Source organism: Martes martes, assembly GCF_963455335.1.
Source record: "Martes martes genome assembly, chromosome: 6".
Lineage (NCBI taxonomy): Eukaryota > Metazoa > Chordata > Mammalia > Carnivora > Mustelidae > Martes > Martes martes.
In genome coordinates, this window is record NC_137893.1 from 20,550,664 (window position 1) to 20,569,985 (window position 19,322).

General features: G+C 43.0%; 1 protein-coding gene across 1 annotated transcript; it reads right to left on the minus strand.

The window, feature by feature from the left end:
• Positions 1–123: 123 nt before the first annotated feature.
• On the minus strand, positions 124–17,250 carry CCN6 (cellular communication network factor 6; the record flags this gene model as incomplete). The annotated part of the gene is made up of 5 exons (XM_080806839.1): positions 124–405; positions 1,475–1,668; positions 5,261–5,503; positions 9,190–9,487; positions 17,203–17,250. The coding sequence occupies 5 exons, from the start codon at positions 17,248–17,250 to the stop codon at positions 124–126; spliced, it is 1,065 nt and encodes a 354-aa protein (XP_080662965.1).
• Between the last annotated feature and the right edge of the window lie 2,072 nt (positions 17,251–19,322).

Here is a 19,322-nt window from a genome sequence, read left to right on the forward strand (position 1 = left end):
AGGTAGGTATTCTTCCCTTTTTTAAATCAGTAAGGTAGATGTGCCACCCTTTTAAAACCACTCTAATTTCCTTATGTAATGACATGATTACCTAAACTTAACTTTTCCCATGTATACTAGGTTTTATAGGATCTTGAGCTCAGAAAATATATCTCCTGGCTCTCTGCAGTTCCTCTGACATACACAAGATGTAATCCATAGCATCTTCCATTTAAATGACCCTTCGTTGGGGCAATCAAATTGAATGGTAATCATTTTAGACTTATTAGGGATACAGCATCTCTTATCCAAGCATACTCCACAGAAAGTGGGTTTATAACTCTGAGTGCTTGAGCATCCAGAAAAGACGAATTTTTCAGCTTTGAGCAGTTGAAAAGTAGGTTGGCATGTTTTTCCTTTGGGGATCTGAAAAGGTACATAACATTAAGAAGTCATTCTTTAATTTGGTTACAATAGTTCAGAAAAGTGATACTCTATATAGAAACACAAAGAAATTATTTCCAGGGCATTAATATTTCCCATTTAATGACTTAAAGCACTCTCTTCTCTACCTTCAAAATTCCCTCACCAGAAGTCTGTCCTCCCTGTTCTTGTTCCATCATAGTATAGGACCCATTTCCCAGTCTTTTTGGCTATCCACTCCACTTAGTTCCAGTTTCCAGAATGAAAATTTCTCTGTCTTATTTAATGTCAAGGGCCGTCTTATTAAATGTTTATTTACCTAAGACTTAGCAAATTCCCTAACACAGCTCAGACAACTTTGAGTGGATGAATAAATGAAGACATATCTAAATCCCTTTAAAATTGAGTTGTCAACTTAACATGATAGGGAGTAATTTGGAGACAAAAGGACTTTTAGTGTTGCTAAAACTTACTCTTGAGACGGTTATATTGCCTTGTTCTAGAAGCAGGACCAGCACTAGTTATACCAAACAAATCTAGAGTAAATATTTTGTCACAGTCCTTTGGCAAGTCTACTATCTAAGCACAGAGCATTTTGGACATGGTGGTTTCCCCCTCCAACTTGGAGATACATAACCAAGATTAGAAGTTCTCTAATGTCCATAATGTCTGTTTTTATAATTATGATGTAGCAACCAAAATCTTTTATCCATTGCCTTGACTCCACTACATAAAATTAATATATTTTTTAAGACTCTGAAAAGGATCTATTTTTAAAAAACACAATACATGTTGGGTCTACCAGAAGAAATCAGGCTGATCAAGACCCATACTGTTAAGCTGTTAAAATATCGAGAATCAGCAGGGTAACATTATCTCTCCTCTAGTTAAGATTTTCCCCATGAAGTGCAGAGAGATTAATCTTTGTTTTCCTCTGAGATAGTTTAAGAGTTACAATGAGGTGATCTTATTTTTATAAGAATTACACACCATCTATCCCTCTAGAACACAAGAGTACTTTTCGGTCTCTTAATACTGAATTAAAACGAAGTTAAATCTAATTAAATGTTACCTTTACTCTCTTTGATATATTACTGTCACAAGGTTGAATATAACACAGTCTTCTCTCTTTTCTCATTTCACAGTTGCTATTTTCATTGGTGACCCGATCGGATATTCCCATCCCACATGTTCTAGAGCAAGGGGTCCACTTTGTTGCTTGCACAAGACATTTTCTCTTCCAAACAAGTGGGAGATTCCTATAAGCTAAAATAAAGAGGGGAAAGTACATATTTATACATATATGTACTCATGTCAACAGACCACTTTTAATCATTATTTTTCAGCTTATTAATAGATCAGAACATTTTATGTAATGTAACTCAGCATAAAATAAGCTTATGGTCTAATTCATCACTCTCTTTTTCCCTGCTTTCCAAATTTCCTTCCAATCAAATGTGACAGTCCAATTTCTTAGGAAGAATAAAAATACTTTATTTTTGAAAATCTAAGTAAGATGCATCCATTTGCTCAGCTCATCTAAGTAGTTAACTACTGTGCTTTCTCTGGTTCTTGCCTCTTGCTGGATATTATTTTCAACAATGAAATAGACATTTAAGATTAAGACTGCCAAGATACTATTAATCAGAATAATGTCTTAATGTTAAATTTCCTATTATGTTAAAATCTAAAATACAAAAGTTATATTTGAGGATATACTATTGAGGCCAGTTATTTTTCCTCCACTTGTTTTAATCTAGTCTTTTAGAAAACTCTCTACATTACATTGAACTAATCAAAATCATATACTACTAAGTCATGGCAAATATGTAATCTATTTTATCCATTCAGCTTAACTGCTACATTCCCTATGGAATTAGGCCCATAGTATTCATTCCATTGGCTAGCCATTTCAAATCACTTCTAGAAAAAGACATGGCAAAGGAAAAGATGGATAGATCTATGGGTGGGTGGACAAGTTGGTGGATAGACAGAGCCCCCTCCACTGATTCTACTGACACTGGAGCAAAAGGGAGGGGAAGGGGATAAATAATAAGAATACAATGAGTACAGGGGTGCCTGGGTGGCTCAGTGGGTTAAAGCCTCTGCCTTCAGCGTGGGTCATGATCCCAGGGTCCTGGGATCGAGCCCCGCCTCAGGCTCTCTACTCAGCGGGGGGCCTGCTTCCTCCTCTCTCTCTGCCTGCCTCTCTGCCTACTTGTGATCTCTGTCTGTCAAATAAATAAAATCTTTAAAAAAAAAAAAAAAAAAGAATACAATGAGTACATAATAAGCCCTCCTTATGAACCCACTGGGAGCTTCATGTTCTGCCCATGAATGAATCAGGCCATTGCTTCATTTTAAACAAACTACGTATCGGTTTATTGTCTCAAAGCATTTCCTTAAGATTAATATGCATCCTAAAATGGATGCTTGGAATAAGGTTGTGATTTGAATCTGCAACTAAGCATAGCAAAATTCTGACTACATTACTTCAAAATGCCAATTTAAAACTCTGAAAATACACTCCCTACCTGCCCCTGGCAAACTGCCTTCTTGATAGGAAATATTAGGCACTTTGAAGTATCTGTTGTCTTTAAATGAAATGACCCTTTAGGGTGCATGGGTGGCTCAGTTGGTTAAACATCTGCCTTCGACTCAAGGTCATGACCCCAGGGTCCTGGGATCAAGTCCCACATCAGGCTGCTCAGTGGGGAGCTTACTTCTCCCTCTCCCTCTGCCTGCCGCTCCCCCTGCTTGTGCTCTCTGTCAAATAAATAAATAAAATCTTTGAAAAAATTTAAAAGTAAAAATAAAATAAAATGATCCTTTACTGCTTTCAGTGTTATTACAGTAAGATCTTGCGATTGCACAAGGAACTGAGGGAGAGGAAGCAGAAACATGAAGATACCTGGAAGGTAGACAGCAGTTTAAAGACCTCTATGCAGGAAGCAGATTAAAAGCGCCGGCAGGCATCTGCAATAAATAAAGGTAGGTTAGATTACCATATTACCAACAATCCCCCTAAAGTTAAGCAGAGAGCTGCAGTTCAGGAATTTAACATTCATTAAAAAGCAAGAAAACTAGAAGAGCTTTTAGAGAGTTTATTTAGTACTTGGTGAGCAGTGAGGAAAGCATGAGGGCATTCACTGCATGCTTCATATAGAGCAAAAAGCTAGATTCCAACCATGAGCTGTCTGCATTAAATAAGTATATAAATTACTACCACAAATACACCTTAGAGTGTGTGTTTGTCATTGTGCTTAATTTTAAAAACCAAACTTCTGTTCAGGCCCATAAATACAGTTTCAAAGTTAAGCAGAGGAGAGACTTCAGACTGAACATACACTTCCTTTGAAACCTGTCTAGGCCTGTGATCTCAGCTCCCAAGAGCACAGTGGCAGATTTTGAGTTTTTGTAGCAAAGCACTAACCACCAAGAATGACGGTCTAACATCCCCTCCAACCAGGTTCCAAGTGAATCCTCTGGAACTGCTCTACCTCCACAAAGGAGACTGACTGAACTTGATCCAAAGGGCTTTACTTGTGGAAACTGCTGGGCTAAGCTATTTTCTCACCAGCGAGGTTCATGCATGGGTCCCAAGAACTCACACTGAGTCCCTCAGATCCAATGCAGAAAATCAACTGTTCCTGTACATTTTGAAGAAAGAACAGTTTGGCTTATAATTTGAGAGGTTTTAGAGCATTAGTAGTGTCTTGCTATTAGCTGAAAAACTAGGTATGGTAAATGCAAATTCACTGCAACCTGTTAAATTATTTTCAAGCCAGTTGGGATAATGGAAGTTTCTGAGAAAGTTCCTTTCATAGAGTTAGTTCTTAAATATCTAAAATATCATTTCTCTGATGATAGTGGCTCTTATTAAATGTCTACATAATAGAAGTGAACTTAAGGAATTTTTAGTGTAGTTGAATATCCCCTCTGTATCTCCATGGCACCTATCATTTCCTAAGCTCTAAATTTTGATAAAGAGGCATTCTTGATTTCTGGGTGAAAACACAGAGATGTGAATAATAACTAGGCATGAATACTGACCTTTTTGAGTCCTTCCTCATTTGTACTTCATTGGTTGGTGTTTTTGAAACTCCTGTCCCCAAAATGTCCCAGCACTTAAGTAAGATATTAACTTAGAGCTGACCAGAATAGAGCCTTTGTGAATATATGGACACTCACTGCAAATGGCCAGGTGCTCAGGAGGATACAGAGCCCCATTATAGGTTTCTGACTACTAGGGACATGCCTAGGGAACCTACTTTAAAACCCCTGTACGTATATTGGTGACTAGAGAGCGTCATTTCCAGAGCGAATGAAAAGATAATCTTATGTCGGCCATTTTCTGTTTTTAGAAACAATAATTACAAATTCTAAACATATTCTTAAATATTTTTAATCAGTAGGCTTCCATTTCTGCTTTCATCATATAGCAAAATTACCTTTGAAAATTTGGGGGATGAGTTAGTTCTCACTTCTTGCCCATAACATAACAATACAAGTAAAAATTTTTCTCAGGGTGCATGTAAACAATAGTTGGTCAACTCGTCAACTCTTCTGAGAAGAGGTTGAGTGGGAATGAACAGAGGCATAGAAGAGTTTTTCTGACGCAGCAGAGCTTTTAAAAGCTGGAATGTTTTACTGGAAAAATCTAAAACATTATGAAGTTTCCTTTTGAGATTCTTAGAATACACCTCTCTGAGGCAGACTGAGTAATGGCGCAGCCAAACTAAATCTCACACTGACCGCTGATCATTAGATGCTTACTGAGTACCTATGGTACATCAAAGGAACATGAAAGAAAACCACTAGAAGCCAATACATGAAAAATAAATATGCCTCTAAGCACCTGGCATTGCTTTGTAGCTTGCTGAAAGCTGCTTTTGGAACGGTCCCAGGCCACAGTTGGACTGATCAGACTTCTTTCTACCTTTAGTGCCAGAGCAGCGACTGTCATCCAGCTTTGGTATGAACAGAGGTGTGCATCCAATGGCCCCACTCACACAGAGGCAGCTAAACAGGGGGCTGGGCTGAAAGACTTGGCCATTATGATAATGTACCCTGTTGAACTCGCATCCCACAGCTAGAAGGTCTGAAAAAGAGAAAAGCAAAATCACCAAAGAAGCCATAACTGATAGACCAGTCCTCCCATGAGAAACCTCAGAGGTAATAGCCATCTCCTTCATGAGGTCACTTTCTCAATTTCTTAAGCCCCGTCTGGAACCTCCTTTTCAAAATATCTGTAAAAGGTGAAAATTAGACATTTTCATTTTATTGTAGACTATCAGCCCCAATTGGCCACTTTCAGAATTACGACCAAGCACAGGCCCTGTTCTATCATTGTGAGGATGGCAGTGAGTTAATGACTCTGAGAGATGGATTGGTGGAAGGTAAAAAAGGTTTTGCTAGATGTCCAACAATACGCAGGGATATATTTGCAGGAAATGAGGCTACATGAATGGCTGAAGAGAATTTGTTTAAGTACATACATAATTTAAGTACAAACATAATTTGTTTAAGTACAGTGCCGCACAGTAACTAATTCTTTTTTCATTAAGAGAATGGTAGGAAACTTTCACTGCTCTGAGAGGCGTTCTTGACCTGGATCAACAGTTCTCAAAAGTATGACCCCTCGGACCTCTTGGCAATACTGAAGCCCTTTCAAGAGAATCTGTGAGGCCAAAACTCTTTTCCAGAATACCAAGAGGTGCCTGGCTGTTTTCACTGTGTGGATATTTGCACTAAGGTACAAAAGCTGGAACCTTAGCATGAAGCCGATTATACAGGGTAGTCATTGTATTTGCCTTGCCAATGCACTTGTCAATAAATGTACTTTTGAAAAAAAAAAAAAGCTAGTTTTACTTAATAATGTCCTGACAGCACAGTAAAAATTACTAACTTTATTAAATTTTAACCATCAAATATATGTCTTTTAAATATCCTGTGTGACAAAATAGGAAGTATCCACAGAGCATTTCTGTAGATATTCTTCTTGAGAAGAAGCAACTCATCTATTGTCTGAGTTTGGGGCTGAAACAACCACTTTTTTATTAGGAATTTCCCCTAAAGAAATGACTGACAGAGAAACCAGGACTACTCAGGTATTTGGCACACATTTCCTTGAAAATCAACAGTGAGCCTGTCACTTCAAGGAAAACAGCTTTCTGGCCAATGACAGAATTCAGGCTTTCAAGCAAAAATTAGAATTTTGGAAAACCTGTATCCACCACTGAGATCTTTATATCTACCCAATATGCAGACTTTTCTGATGAGATTAGTATTCATTAATGTTATATTTTAAAATATTGTATAATTAAGTATATCAATATTTGGAATATCTTTATAACCACTGTTCCAAACTAGCATTTTCCAAATAAACGATGCATGATACTACAAAATTATTTATAAGTAAAACACCCATTCCAAGTAGATCTTGGATAGAGCAATACATTTTATTGTCACAGAGTTCGACAAGTTCATTGATATGGTTTCAGATTCCATGATGCAGCTAATTTCCAAGAAACTACCACTCCTCAAGTTTATCAAAGAGAATATTCAAAAGAATATCAAAGAAAATATTCACAATTATCTGAAAATTCTGTTAAAATACCCCTGCCTTTTCCAATGACCTATCTGTGTCAGGCTGGATTCCCTTCATAGATGTCAACCAAAATAACACACAGGAATAGATTGAAAGCAGCAGCAGATGGGGAAATCGAGCTATCTTCCATTAAGCTAGATGTTAGAGAGAGGTACGAAACTGTAAACCCATTCCATTCTTCTAATTTTCTGTTTTAGAAAATAAAATATTTTTAACAAATACATTATTCCCATCAGGTTGCAATGGGTTTCTTATTTTTAAATGAATTAGTAAGTATTTTTAAATCCCTAATCCATTTAAATATGAATACAGAAAACTCACATTAACAAAAGCTCTTGGGGTCTTTATTAATTTCTAAGACTAAAGGGGTCCTCAGACCAAAGTTTAGAAATCATCGTTCTATATCATGGCTCAGCAAATGTTCTATAAAGAGCCAAACAGTAAATATCTTAGCATTTATAGACCATTGGGATTTTGTCACAGCTACTGGGCTCTGTACCATTAAGCTGCCATAGCCCATGTAAGTGGATGGTGTAGCTCTCCTCCAATAAAATGTTACTTCCAAAAACAGGCTCTGGACCTGATTTGGCCCCTGGGCCATGGTTTGTGACCCCAGTTAGAGGTCACCCCCATCCCCATCCTCATGGCTACGCTCTGTTAAAATACCACATTGTATGTGACATCACATGTGGAAAGATCTGTCTGACACAATAAACTTTGACTCTGTGAGGGCAGGGCATATATATATATATATTTTTTTCTTTCTTTCTTTCTTTCTTTCTTTCTTTCTTTCTTTCTTTCTTTCTTTCTTGTGTCCCCAGCTGCTGGTCCCAGTGCCTAGCATGGTAGTGGCTGCTCACTACATGCTTGTTAGGTTAATGAAATAACTTGTCCAGCACTGTTTGGGAGAAAGAGGTATCATGATGCCAGAGTCTGATAGGACATGTTTTCCTTGTTAAATTTCCATAAACAATAGCTAACATTTTTAGGAGTCTACTGCCGACCAGATATTCTGCTAGGTGTTTGGGGTTTTGTATCTATTTCATTTGCTCCTCCTGGAATTTCTGTAAGGTAGGAAATATATATGACGTAGCTGAGGTGCAGAGAGGTTAAGCAACTTGACCTCAAGGTCACTCAGCATATGAAGCCCAGAACTGGAACCCAGTGCCTACATTCTTTTTTTTTTTTTTTTTAAGATTTTACTTATGTATTTGAGAGAGAGACAGTGAGAGAGAGCATGAGCGAGGAGAAGGTCAGAGGGAGAAGCAGACTCCCCGTGGAGCTGGGAGCCCCATGCAGGACTCGATCCCAGGACTCCGGGATCATGACCTGAGCCGAAGGCAGTCGTCCAACCAACTGAGCCACCCAGGCGTCCCCAGTGCCTACATTCTTAATCAATATAGTTTAGTCAGCACTAAACAGGGGTATCAGGCTCAAACCTGAACAGTTCTACACATTCAGTCCATGCTCACACCCAGACTTCCGGAGTAATCTGTCTGCCCACATGGTGGGCATTCTTTCCTACGGACTGACTCAAATGTCCAGCTGACACGGGTATTTCTATCCCGTTGGAAATCTTAATTTTTAATCCCAGGTAAATCAGGATCCTGAATTATCCTCGAGGTGTCAATTTAGAGGGTCTCAATCAGTCTCCAGAGCTAAAACCCCTCAAGCCGAGGGTCAGGCTGTGATTGGGGGTACCCGTACCTTCCTTTTTACACATGTGCTTCATCGGAAAAGAACAGTGGCTTGCTGGTTATCTGGAAAGGCGGAGGTGAATTCAGTAAGTCTGCATACCAGATACGCATCCTTACACTTGAAGCGAGATTCCTTTTTAGTTCCAGAGAAGGCTGAATTGACAGCGTTCGACCGCAGGGACAAAAGCTGTCACTGTGTGGCGCCTGAAGAAGTCTGCTTCTCCTTACATCATCTTAGCTCTTTTTCTCACTGAAAGCAATCACCCGAAAATAACTAAAGATCACTACGGTGCAATAAAAACAGCAGAGGGGTCTGACCACGTGTAAACATCGCCAGTGTCACGTGCTGTCCGCTACGACAAAACCGGCCCCACGCGTGGCCGAACTCCGCGGATTATCCCACAGGAACCGCTACTGGAGGGAGACCTGGCGCCCACACAGACGCGAGCGTCGCCCGAGGTCCCAGCGGGAGACACTTACGCGCACACACGCCGGTCTCGAAGCGAGGCCTGTCGGCTGAGTAGTCACAGTAGAGCCCTTTGTGGGGGTCACAGAGGTCGGCTTCATTGCAGATGTCCCCCGGTTGTTTGGCACAGATCTTACAGCACCCGCAGCCGTCCGTCAGCAGGCTCACTCCCGGAGGGCAGCTGGGCGGCGCACGGGGGCATTCACAGGGCCAGTGACAGAACTGCCTGCGGGGTTGCACTTCCGGTTCTCCTCCCGGCCTGGCTTCCGGCGCCACCGCCAATGGCGCGCCGCCCTGCGCCATGCAGCAGACCTGGGGGGGGGGGTAACACAGGAGCCGTTAGATTCCTCACACAGCGTTGAGAGAGTTCTAGAACTAGAAGCCTTCTTCTAAACGGGTAGGATACTAGGATACTGGGTGGTGAGCTGTGAGACTATCTATCTGACCCGGCCCTCGTTCCTTGAACTTTTCTCCCCTGAGCTTCCAGCACATCACTTCCTCCTCCCTCCTCACCGCTGGCTCCTTCTCCGGGTGCTTTGCTGGGTTCCTCGCACCCTCTTCATCCCTAATTGGAGCCCTCTGTGGTGGAGGCCTCTCAAGGCTCTCCCCTGGCTCTGTCTCCCGCCACACCTCCCTTCCGGACTCAGCCACAACCTGCCAGACCTCCCCGTGGAGATGCGGTAGGCTTAGCAAGCTCAGCGGGACCGAAGCAAACTCCAGAGTTTCGCTCCCGATCTTCTCCTCCGTGCACACCCTCGCTTGAGCACGCGCCAGTTTCATTTTTTCAGAATACCTTGGGGTCGGGTCCCTCTTGACTTCGCCTCTCACATTCCACGTCCCATCCCTTCAGTAAATCCTGTTGGTGACATTTTTAAAATGTACCCACTCTAATCGTTTCTGAACACCCCCACTGCTGTCCTAGCGATCCAAGCCACAGTTATTCCTCACTTTAGATGATTATAATAGTCTCCTAAATGTTCTCCTCCCTTCCCTCTTTGTCCTCGATATCCTCCACTTGGCAGAATGGTTAAAATAAAATAAGCTACAGTGCCTATACCTAACAGTACCGTGTTATATACTTAAATTTTGCTAAGAGACTAGATCTTATGTTAAATGTTCTTAGCACACACAAAGAACAATAAAGGGGACGGGAGGAAACTTTGGGGGGCGATGGATATGTTTATGGCTTTGAGAGTGGTGATAGTTTTATGAGTATGTACTTATCCCAGAGCTTATCAAATGGCATACAATAAATATGTATATCCTTTTACAATCATAGTTTAATTCATGTCACTCCTCGCTCAGAAGAGGTGGCTTCCTCATGGCTTCCCATTTCAATGCAAAAGCCAAACTACCAGGCTCGGTCAGTTAAGTATCTGCCTTCAACTCTTGTTATGATCCCAGGGTCCTGGGATCGAGTCCTGCATTGTGTTCCCTCTCCCTCTGCCCCACTGCCTGCTCATGCTTTCTCTCTCTCTCTCAAATAAATAAATCTTAAAAAAAAAAAAAAAGACAAACTACCCTCTAAGGCCCTGCAACATTGGGTCCCCACCTCCTACCTTCCTTTGCCCGCTGTCACTCACCCACTGGCTTGCTCCGTTCCACCCCACACCCACGTCATTCTTTGAACACTCCAAGCCTGCTCCTCCCCAGGTACCTTCATCTCTCACTCTTCCACCTGCTTGGGTCTGTGCTCACATTTATCAGCAACCAACCTTTATAAAACACCACGCTGCCCGGCCTTTACCCATAGACCTTCTTACCACCTATCTTATTCCTGTATGTTCTGTATGTTTATTTTCTGAAGCATGCATCAAGAATGTGAGCTTTTTGAGGGGTAAGCTCTTTGCTGCTGTCTGTGTTATCGCCTGTAATAAAATGTATTGAATGAAAGAACATAGGACCTCCTGTATGCCAGGTGCCTTATATGATTACATCACTGATCCCTCATAAGGACAGCAGGGATCAGTTATTATCCACCTAGGATGGGCATAGTAATTCTCCCTTCAAAGATATCTGTGTTCCATTCCCTGGCATCTATTAACATGTTACCTTACATAGCAAAGGGGATTTTGCAGAAGTAGTTAAAAATCTTCAGATGAGATTATCCTGAATTAACCAGGTAGGCCCAATGTAACCACAAGCATCCTTAAAAGGGAGACAGGCAGGGGGCGCCTGGGCAGCCCCGTCATTTAAGCATCTGATTTTTTTTTTTTAATTCAAGAAATTAACATATAGTGTATTATTAGTTTCAGAGGTAGAGTTCACTGATTCATAAGTTGTATATAACACCCAGTGCTCATTACATCATGTGCCCTCCTTAATGCCCATCACCCAGTTACCCCATCCCCTCCCACAACCCTCAGTTTGTTTCTATGATTTAGAGTCTCTTATGGTTTGTCTCCCTCTCTGATTTTGTCTTGTTTTATTTTTTCCCTCCCTTTTCCCATCCTCCTTTGTTTTGTTTCTTAAATCCCATATGTGAGTGAAGTCATTTAATTGTCATTCTCTGATTGACTTATTTCACTTAGCGTAACACTCTCTAGCTCCATCCATGTCATTGCAAATGGCAAGATTTCATTTTTTTGATGGCTGAGTAATATTCCATTGTATATATGGACGACATCTTCTTTATCCACTCATCTGTCGAGGTACATCTGGGCTCTTTCCATAGTTTGGCTATTGTGGACATTGCTGCTATAAATACATTGTGGTGTACGTGCTCCTTCAGATCACTATATTTGTGTCTTTAGGATAAATACCTAGTAGTGCGATTGCTGGGTCATAGGGTAGCTCTCTTTTTAACTTTTTGAGGAACCTCCATGCTGTTTTCCAGAGCAGTTGCACCAGCTTGCATTCCCACCAACAGTGTAAGAGGTTTCCCCTTTCTCCACATCCTTGCCAATATCTGTCGTTTCCTGACTTATTAATTTTAGCCATTCTGACTGGGGTGATGTGGTATCTCGCTGTGGTTTTGATTTGTATTTCCCTGATACTGAGTGATATTGAGCATTTTTTCAAGCATCCAACTCTTGATTTCTGCTCGGGTCATGATCCTCCCTCCACCCCATCCTACTCTTGCGTTCTCTCTCTCTCTCTCTCTCTCTCATTCTCTCAAAAAAGAAAAAAAAAGAGAGAGAGGCAGGAATGCCAGAGAAGATAGGATGATAGAAACAGAGACAGGAGTGACATCACAGCTGAAAAGTAGTCGTGAGCCAGGAGTGAAGGCACCTTTAAAAGCTGCAAAAGGCAAAGTACAGATTCTCCTCTAGACCCTCCAGAAGGAACACAGACCTGCCAATACTTGATTTAGCCCCCTAAGACCCACTTTCAGACTACTGATGTCCAGAACTATAAGATAATAAATATGTGTTGTTTTCCCCCACTGAGTTTGTGGTGGTTGGTTACAGTAGCCATAAGAAACTATACATCCCATTCTATAAATGAGGCCATTGAAACTCAGATTATGTAACCTGTCCTAGATCATATACATCAAGTGGTAGGAAAAGGATTTAAACAAGGCAGACAGATTTCAGAGCCTGAGCTCTCAACCCTTACCTTCCTTCCTTCCCTAGTCCAGGCCCTGCCACAAACCAGCTTTGATCCTGAACAAGCCACCTAATCTCTGCATCTGTCTCCCCTCTCCAGCCTAGACCTCTCTCCCTAAGCTTGCAACTCTCAAGTTTCCACTGGGTAGATCCACTTTGATGCCGGTGAGCATCTCATTTTCTCCCTCCCCCCAACAGAACACTCCTCAACTAGTAGTCCCCATTTTAGTGAATGGTGATGCCAGCCACTGGGTTCCCCAAGCCAGGAAGCTGAAAACCAACCTCACCTGCTCCTCTCCTTCATCCCTGACACCCGAAAATCACTGGCTTACAGGAAAGTCCAAACTCCTAAGCATAGCATTCAGGGCCCTCCTCATCTCTTGCCTGCCTCAGGTTCTAGCAAGTTCAAGGGTCTGCAGTTCCCTGCATATCCGATGCTGTTCCTTTCACCTTGAACATACTTCCCCTACTCCCACTCCTTCACCTGGTTCTGTTTAGGCATCATCTTTTCCATAAAACTTTTTACAACCTCTCCTGCCTCCTTTTTACATGTCCTCGTAATGAAATTATCTGTGTAAGAGCCTTGTCTTCTCCACGGGCTGACAGTTACCCAGCCAGAACTTGGAGCTCATTTGTGGGTACACTATTGGCACCTAGTACAGTGCCTGGCAAGTGAGTTATATAATTAACTCTCAATTTTTATTTGATAGACTGGAGGCCCTTGCACTGATCCAGAGGTCTAAACCTCCTTCCAACTCAAAAATCCTACCTTTAAAAACATCAGTTTGCAATCCCACCATCCGCCCTCAGCCCTTTGCATTATCACTGGTAAAAACCCCGAAGAGAAACACTTTCAGCTACAATTCAAGTGGAAGATACAATGTGAGGTTGGAGTTTGAGGAAACAGTGCTGAGAGTCTGGAGAAGGAAGAGGGGGATGGAAATACAAGAGTGGAGAAGGGAGTAGAAATAGTGTCTACTTCTCAGTTTTTCCAGATTCAGCCATGGTTAGCAGGGCCTCCCTGCAAAGTTGAGTGGCTGCTCAGCTAGGCTTGTGTTCATGGAGTCTCTAGGCTGCCCCTTGTCCCCTTCTCTGAGGCATTCTCTTAATCTCTTCTGCTCCCCTGGCTTTCATGATACCAGACCATCCCAATTCTGCCCTTATTCTCAACATATGCTCTCAATCTCTTTTGCACATTCCTCTTTCCCCAAATATTTCTTACATTTAGACTAATTGGTGTTTTCTGACCTCAATGTATTGCTTTTCTCACTCTGCCCACTGTCTCTTAGCAATCTTGTCCACCCCCCCCTTGCCTTCAATTTCCATCTCATGCAAGCTTCAAAACTAAATTTCCATCCAGGATTTTTCCACTGAGCTCTCGAGCCATATGGCTGGCTACCAACAGACGTTGTCACTAGAATGTCCCATGGGAAAAACCCATTTCCCCCAAACTCATCATCTCTCACAAACCTCTGCCTTTTAGACAGCTTCTCCAAAGTTTGGCGTTAGGAAGCCAGGAGTCATCCAGGTCATTTTCCTCTTCCTCACTTACCATAGACATTCAGTGACTGATGCTTGGTGTCCTCATATCCTGAGAACTAGTCACTCTTTCGCCATCGAGACTGCTACTGAGGATGACAGCAGTACACTCTTTTTTTTTTTTTTTAATATTTTACTTATTTGACAGAGAGAGGGATCACAAGTAGGCAGGGCAGCACACAGAGAGAGAGCGAGGGGGAAGCAGGCTCCCTGCTGAGCAGAGATCCCGATGTGGGGCTCGATCCCAGGAGTCTGGGATCATGACCCGAGCCGAAGGCAGAGGCCTAACCCACTGAGCCACCCAGGCGCTCCGACAGCAGTACATTCTTAACTGGTTTTGCTTCCTCAAGAATGACTTCCCAAATGAATCTACCACATGCTTCTGGTGAGATCTCTTTAAAAAACATATCTGATTCTACTGCTCCTCTCCTTAAAGCCCATGAGTGGTCCCCTACTGGGTACACTATGTGGTCGGAAATTATAAGCATGCTGTCCAAAGCCTGTGATGGTTTGTGCCTTCCTCCCCAGCCTTCACTCTCAATTCACTCTCCTTTGCATCTTGCTACTTGCTAGACCCACCAGGTCCGTTTCCTCCCCCGTGTTTTTCCTCATATTGCTTCCTCTTAAGGAGAAGCCTACTCTCAAAACTGCCCACCTGGGGACACATGTTTTTCTTTCCAGTCTTGAAATGTTTCTATATATTCTCTGAGGCCACAAGGTAACATTGCAGAAAACCAAAGGTAAAGAGAAAGTTTTGAAAACAGTGAGAAAAGACCCTGAGATCATAACCTAAGCCAAAACCAAGAGTCGGAATCTTAGCCAACTGCACCACCCAGGCACCCCTCAAATTTGCCATGATCTTAAAGCTACTTTTAAAAAAAAATTAACTCTTTTTTTATTTATTATTTATTTATTTATTTATTTATTTTGTCAGAGAGAGTGAGCACAGGCAGACAGAGAGGCAGGCAGAGGCAGAGGGAGAAGCAGGCTCCCTGCTGAGCAAGGAGTCCGATGTGGGACTCGATCCCAGGACCCTGGGATCATGACCTGAGCCGAAGGCAGCCGCTTAACCAACTGAGCCACCCAGGTGCCCCAAAATTAACTCTTTTTTTAAAAAGGAGGAGGAGAGAACAAGACCCAGTGCTAAAAGGGGGATGCGGGTGGGGGGCTGTCAACCTGGAATTCTATCTCCAGTGAAACTCTCTTTCAAAAGTGAAAGTGAAATTAAAGGCATTTCCAGTCAAACAAAAACTGAGAAAATTGTTGCTAGCATACCTGCTTCACAAGAAAGGTGAAAGGAAGATCTATCTCAAGGAAAACTGTAATAGATAGTAATTCAGAAATACAAAAATGAAGAGTCCCAGAAATGGCTAATAGTGGGAAAATTAAAAGTTACATTTTTTTTTCAGACATTTTGACTGTTTTCAAAATCAAAATCTCAAAACAACAAGAATCAGTAGACTCCTTTGGTGGAATGGAAAAGAAATGGAACAGAATTCTTTTGGTACACCCAAACAGGCTCTTTTGGTGTAACAGAAAGAAAGGGTTTTGACACCAGAGCTGAGCTTTGGTATAGTCCTCTCTATATATAAAGTGATCTTAGAGGACTTTTTATCATTTATTTGATCTTTGAGCCTCAATTCTCCTCTGTAAAATGGGATTAATAACATCCACCTTATACGGTTATTTTGAGGATTAAGATAATAACTAAAGTACCTAACACAGTGTTTGGCACGTGGCAGATGTTCAACAAATGGTAGGTATTCTTCCTTAAAAATTCATCATGGCAAAAGTAAGCAAAATAATACTTTCTCGTTTCTGCATTTTAACACCTTTTTATGGTTGTTTTTTTTTTTAATTTTGGACACATCTCTCTATAATGAAATATTTACCGTGTAGGAATACCTTGTAGGCTCTCCATTCACAACAATGATAGGATTTTTCTCAAGAAGGGTGGAGTGGGAGATAGGCTGCCCCATCTCACTTCTGCTGGGGAAATGCACGCTCCACCTAACACTGGAAATAAACTGTACCACCCGCATTCTTGTTAGGATTCTTTTATAATCTTAGATCTCTCCGTATAAAATATAACAAATTTCAACCTCTTATTTCCCAAAATACAATTTACTGCCCTAATCAACTATTAACTCAAAGACACGTCCCACGGTTTCCAAATCACCAGGAGGTTTCAAAAGCTCTATCCTCTGTGCAAGCAATAACCTCTGCCGTGTACATAAATCCATAAATAAGTCACCCTGTTTTCATCTTCTTGGTAAAAAAATACTAAGGCAATGAATTGCTCCTATTAAATTAACCTTCCCTTTGGTCTGTGGCTTAAACTATTTCAAAGTCTTCATGGACTGGTTTCCTTTCATGAAAAGTGAGAAACACATGAGTTGGGAAAAGACGAAGTAACAGAATGTTTGAAAAATAGAAATGTGTTTCCAAAGTGCTCCTCTCCAACAAGGACAGGCTTAATTGAAGAAAGTTGTCAGGATCATTTTTTCCAGTGGCTCTCTGCACGTTCTGCACACAGCCCTGGAAAGCTGAGCCCCAGCCTGGGGCCCAAATGAAGAGGCACCATTCACCCCACCGCCCCCAGGTGGGGCTGCCTTCTCCCAGATCCGTGGTGTGTGTCCTACTCCACTCAAAATGCACATTTATTCAAGTTTGGGAGCTGTTCAGATGTATCGAAAGTGGGATTTAGTGCCATTGCCTGAGAGGGAGAAATGTTTTCCACTTCTTTCCTGAAGCTAATAAACTAAAACCCAACTTTCCTTGGAGAGGAAAATGGCTCCCCATCTGGCATGAAGTCTTTCCCCAAGAAATTTATCCTGCACCCCCTCCCTCTCCCTCGATTCCTCCATCTTCTTCTTTTTTCATTTCTGACCTGAAGAAATAGGAACCTCCCAAGGGAAAGCAGAAGGAGAGGGAGCTTACCTGCACCAGAGCAGCGCCCAGCAGCGTGGAAAGGAGGAGCCCCGGCATGTTCCCCAGGAGCCGGCAGCACCGGGACATAGGAGGCAGCTCAGGCCCCGCACAAAGGGCCCCTGTGTCTCCTCAGCAGGACACACACACGCCTCCACCTCCCAGGCCACTGACTTTGGGCTCACACTCTCAGCCTCTGCTTTGGCTCTCAGGGATCTGCTTTAATACCCTGTTTTCTTTCCTGCGACTCGCCTCATATTTACCTTCACCGGGGCGTGGACTGTGTCATGAGGCTGTGAGCACTCTCCTCCGGGACTAAGGAGGATAGATCAGGTGGTGACTTTTCTTTGAGCAACTGCTCTGCCAGTTCCCAGAGATTGGAGTCTGCCCTTCGGTAAAAAATGGTGCAGCTGGCCTCATTCGCCTTCCTCACCTGACTCAGCCTCCCCACTCAAGGCTGGCCCTGCCCCAGGCCCTCCCAGCCCCACAGCACAGAATCCCGGCCTGCTCTCTGTCCCCAGCTCCAAAGTCTGGGGTTCTCCCTCCACAGCAATAACGGGGTTCCAAAGCCCTTCCTTGACTCCCCCCATCTCCGGATTCTCCCTCGGATGCCCCCACAGTGCCCTGCACTTACCTCCCTCACGTCACATCTCTCACACCAGCTGGCTCATGACTGGAAGAAATGGAGGCGGAACGGGGTGGATGCCCGGAGTATCTGGCCTGAGAGAAGTTCTCTCTGCGGCCACAGTCCCACCACAGCTGAAGGAAAGTTCACCCCAGTCTCTCTGAGCTAAGAAAATACAAGTGCTAGTGGCGGCCATTTAACAAATTAAGATTAGGGGAAGAAAACAATTTATTACAGGTCTGTACCCCTCCTCCTAAATCTCACCTGTCTGGCGTGTGTGGCCATAAGCCCATCTCCTCCGGGGTTCGCGTATGTGTGTGTGTGACCTTCCTTCTTCCCACTTTCTCAGCCTTGGTCTTTGCTTGTGCATCTTGACATGCATCTGCACTGGGGCTTTGTCTCCTTGTGGATCCTGTGTCTGGTCGACCTTCCTGCCCCCATCTTAGAGGCTATTTCTATTCTCTTTGCCCCTTTATGCATCCCATCTCTGACTGTTACCTCACCTCTCCTGGGTTTCGTTGGAGCAGTCCCAGCTATATGAAGACACGGTAAGTAAAGCCTAGTGCCAAGGGTCTGGGGAAAATCTAGGCTCTCTGCCAACAACGGGGAATCCAAGCTCCTCGGAGAGCCAGGGATTCCATAAGGTGCAAACAAACTCTATGCCGATTACTAAGTAGTCAATTAAACCATAATTATAATCACACCAAAACACCAAGGAATACCCAGTGCGGTGGTGAGGCCAATTTTTACCCCTTCCTCCCTAAGAAATAGGACAAAACCTCAGAACCACCCAGTGAAGGAAAACGTATTTGTCCTGGTCCGCTCTAATCTATTTCTTTTTTTTTTTTTTAATATTTTATTTATTTGTCTCAGAGAGAGAGAGAGAGAGCACAGGCAGGCAGAGGCAGAAGCAGGCTCCTTGTCGAGAAAGGAACCCTATGTGGGACTCGATCCCAGGACACTAGGATCATGACCTGAGCTGAAGGCAGCCACTTAACTGACTGAACCACCCAGGCATCCCTAACCTATTTCTTAACCTTTCTGGCGTAACACTGTTTGATCTTTGGGTTCCCAACCTCAGGGACTCATGTTGCACACTGGCCATCAGGACAGATAGTTTCTCATCTCCTGGCTCGTCCATCCAAAGCAGAGGAACCCCAGCCGAGGACTAGAGTACTGGTCAACTCCATCCCTCCCCCCCCCACCCCCCCCCCGGTTCTGAATGTGATGCTGCCTGTATCTGTGGAGCCTTTGAACTTAGGAGATTCACGCTTCTCCCATTCACTCTCTGTGAAATGCTGGTGGAAGCCACCATTTTTCCGGAAGTTCTTCGCTCTGTCTGTAATGTCTCTGCACCGGGGAGGGGAAGGTGTCATACGCAGCATCCTTGCCTCTTGGGAGGAAAGGAACATCTTGGTTGAGCACTAACTCGTGAGCCCCCTCCCCCACCGAAGTATACAGAATTGATTGGCTCTAGGTTACTTACTGTCACACATGTTTACACGTC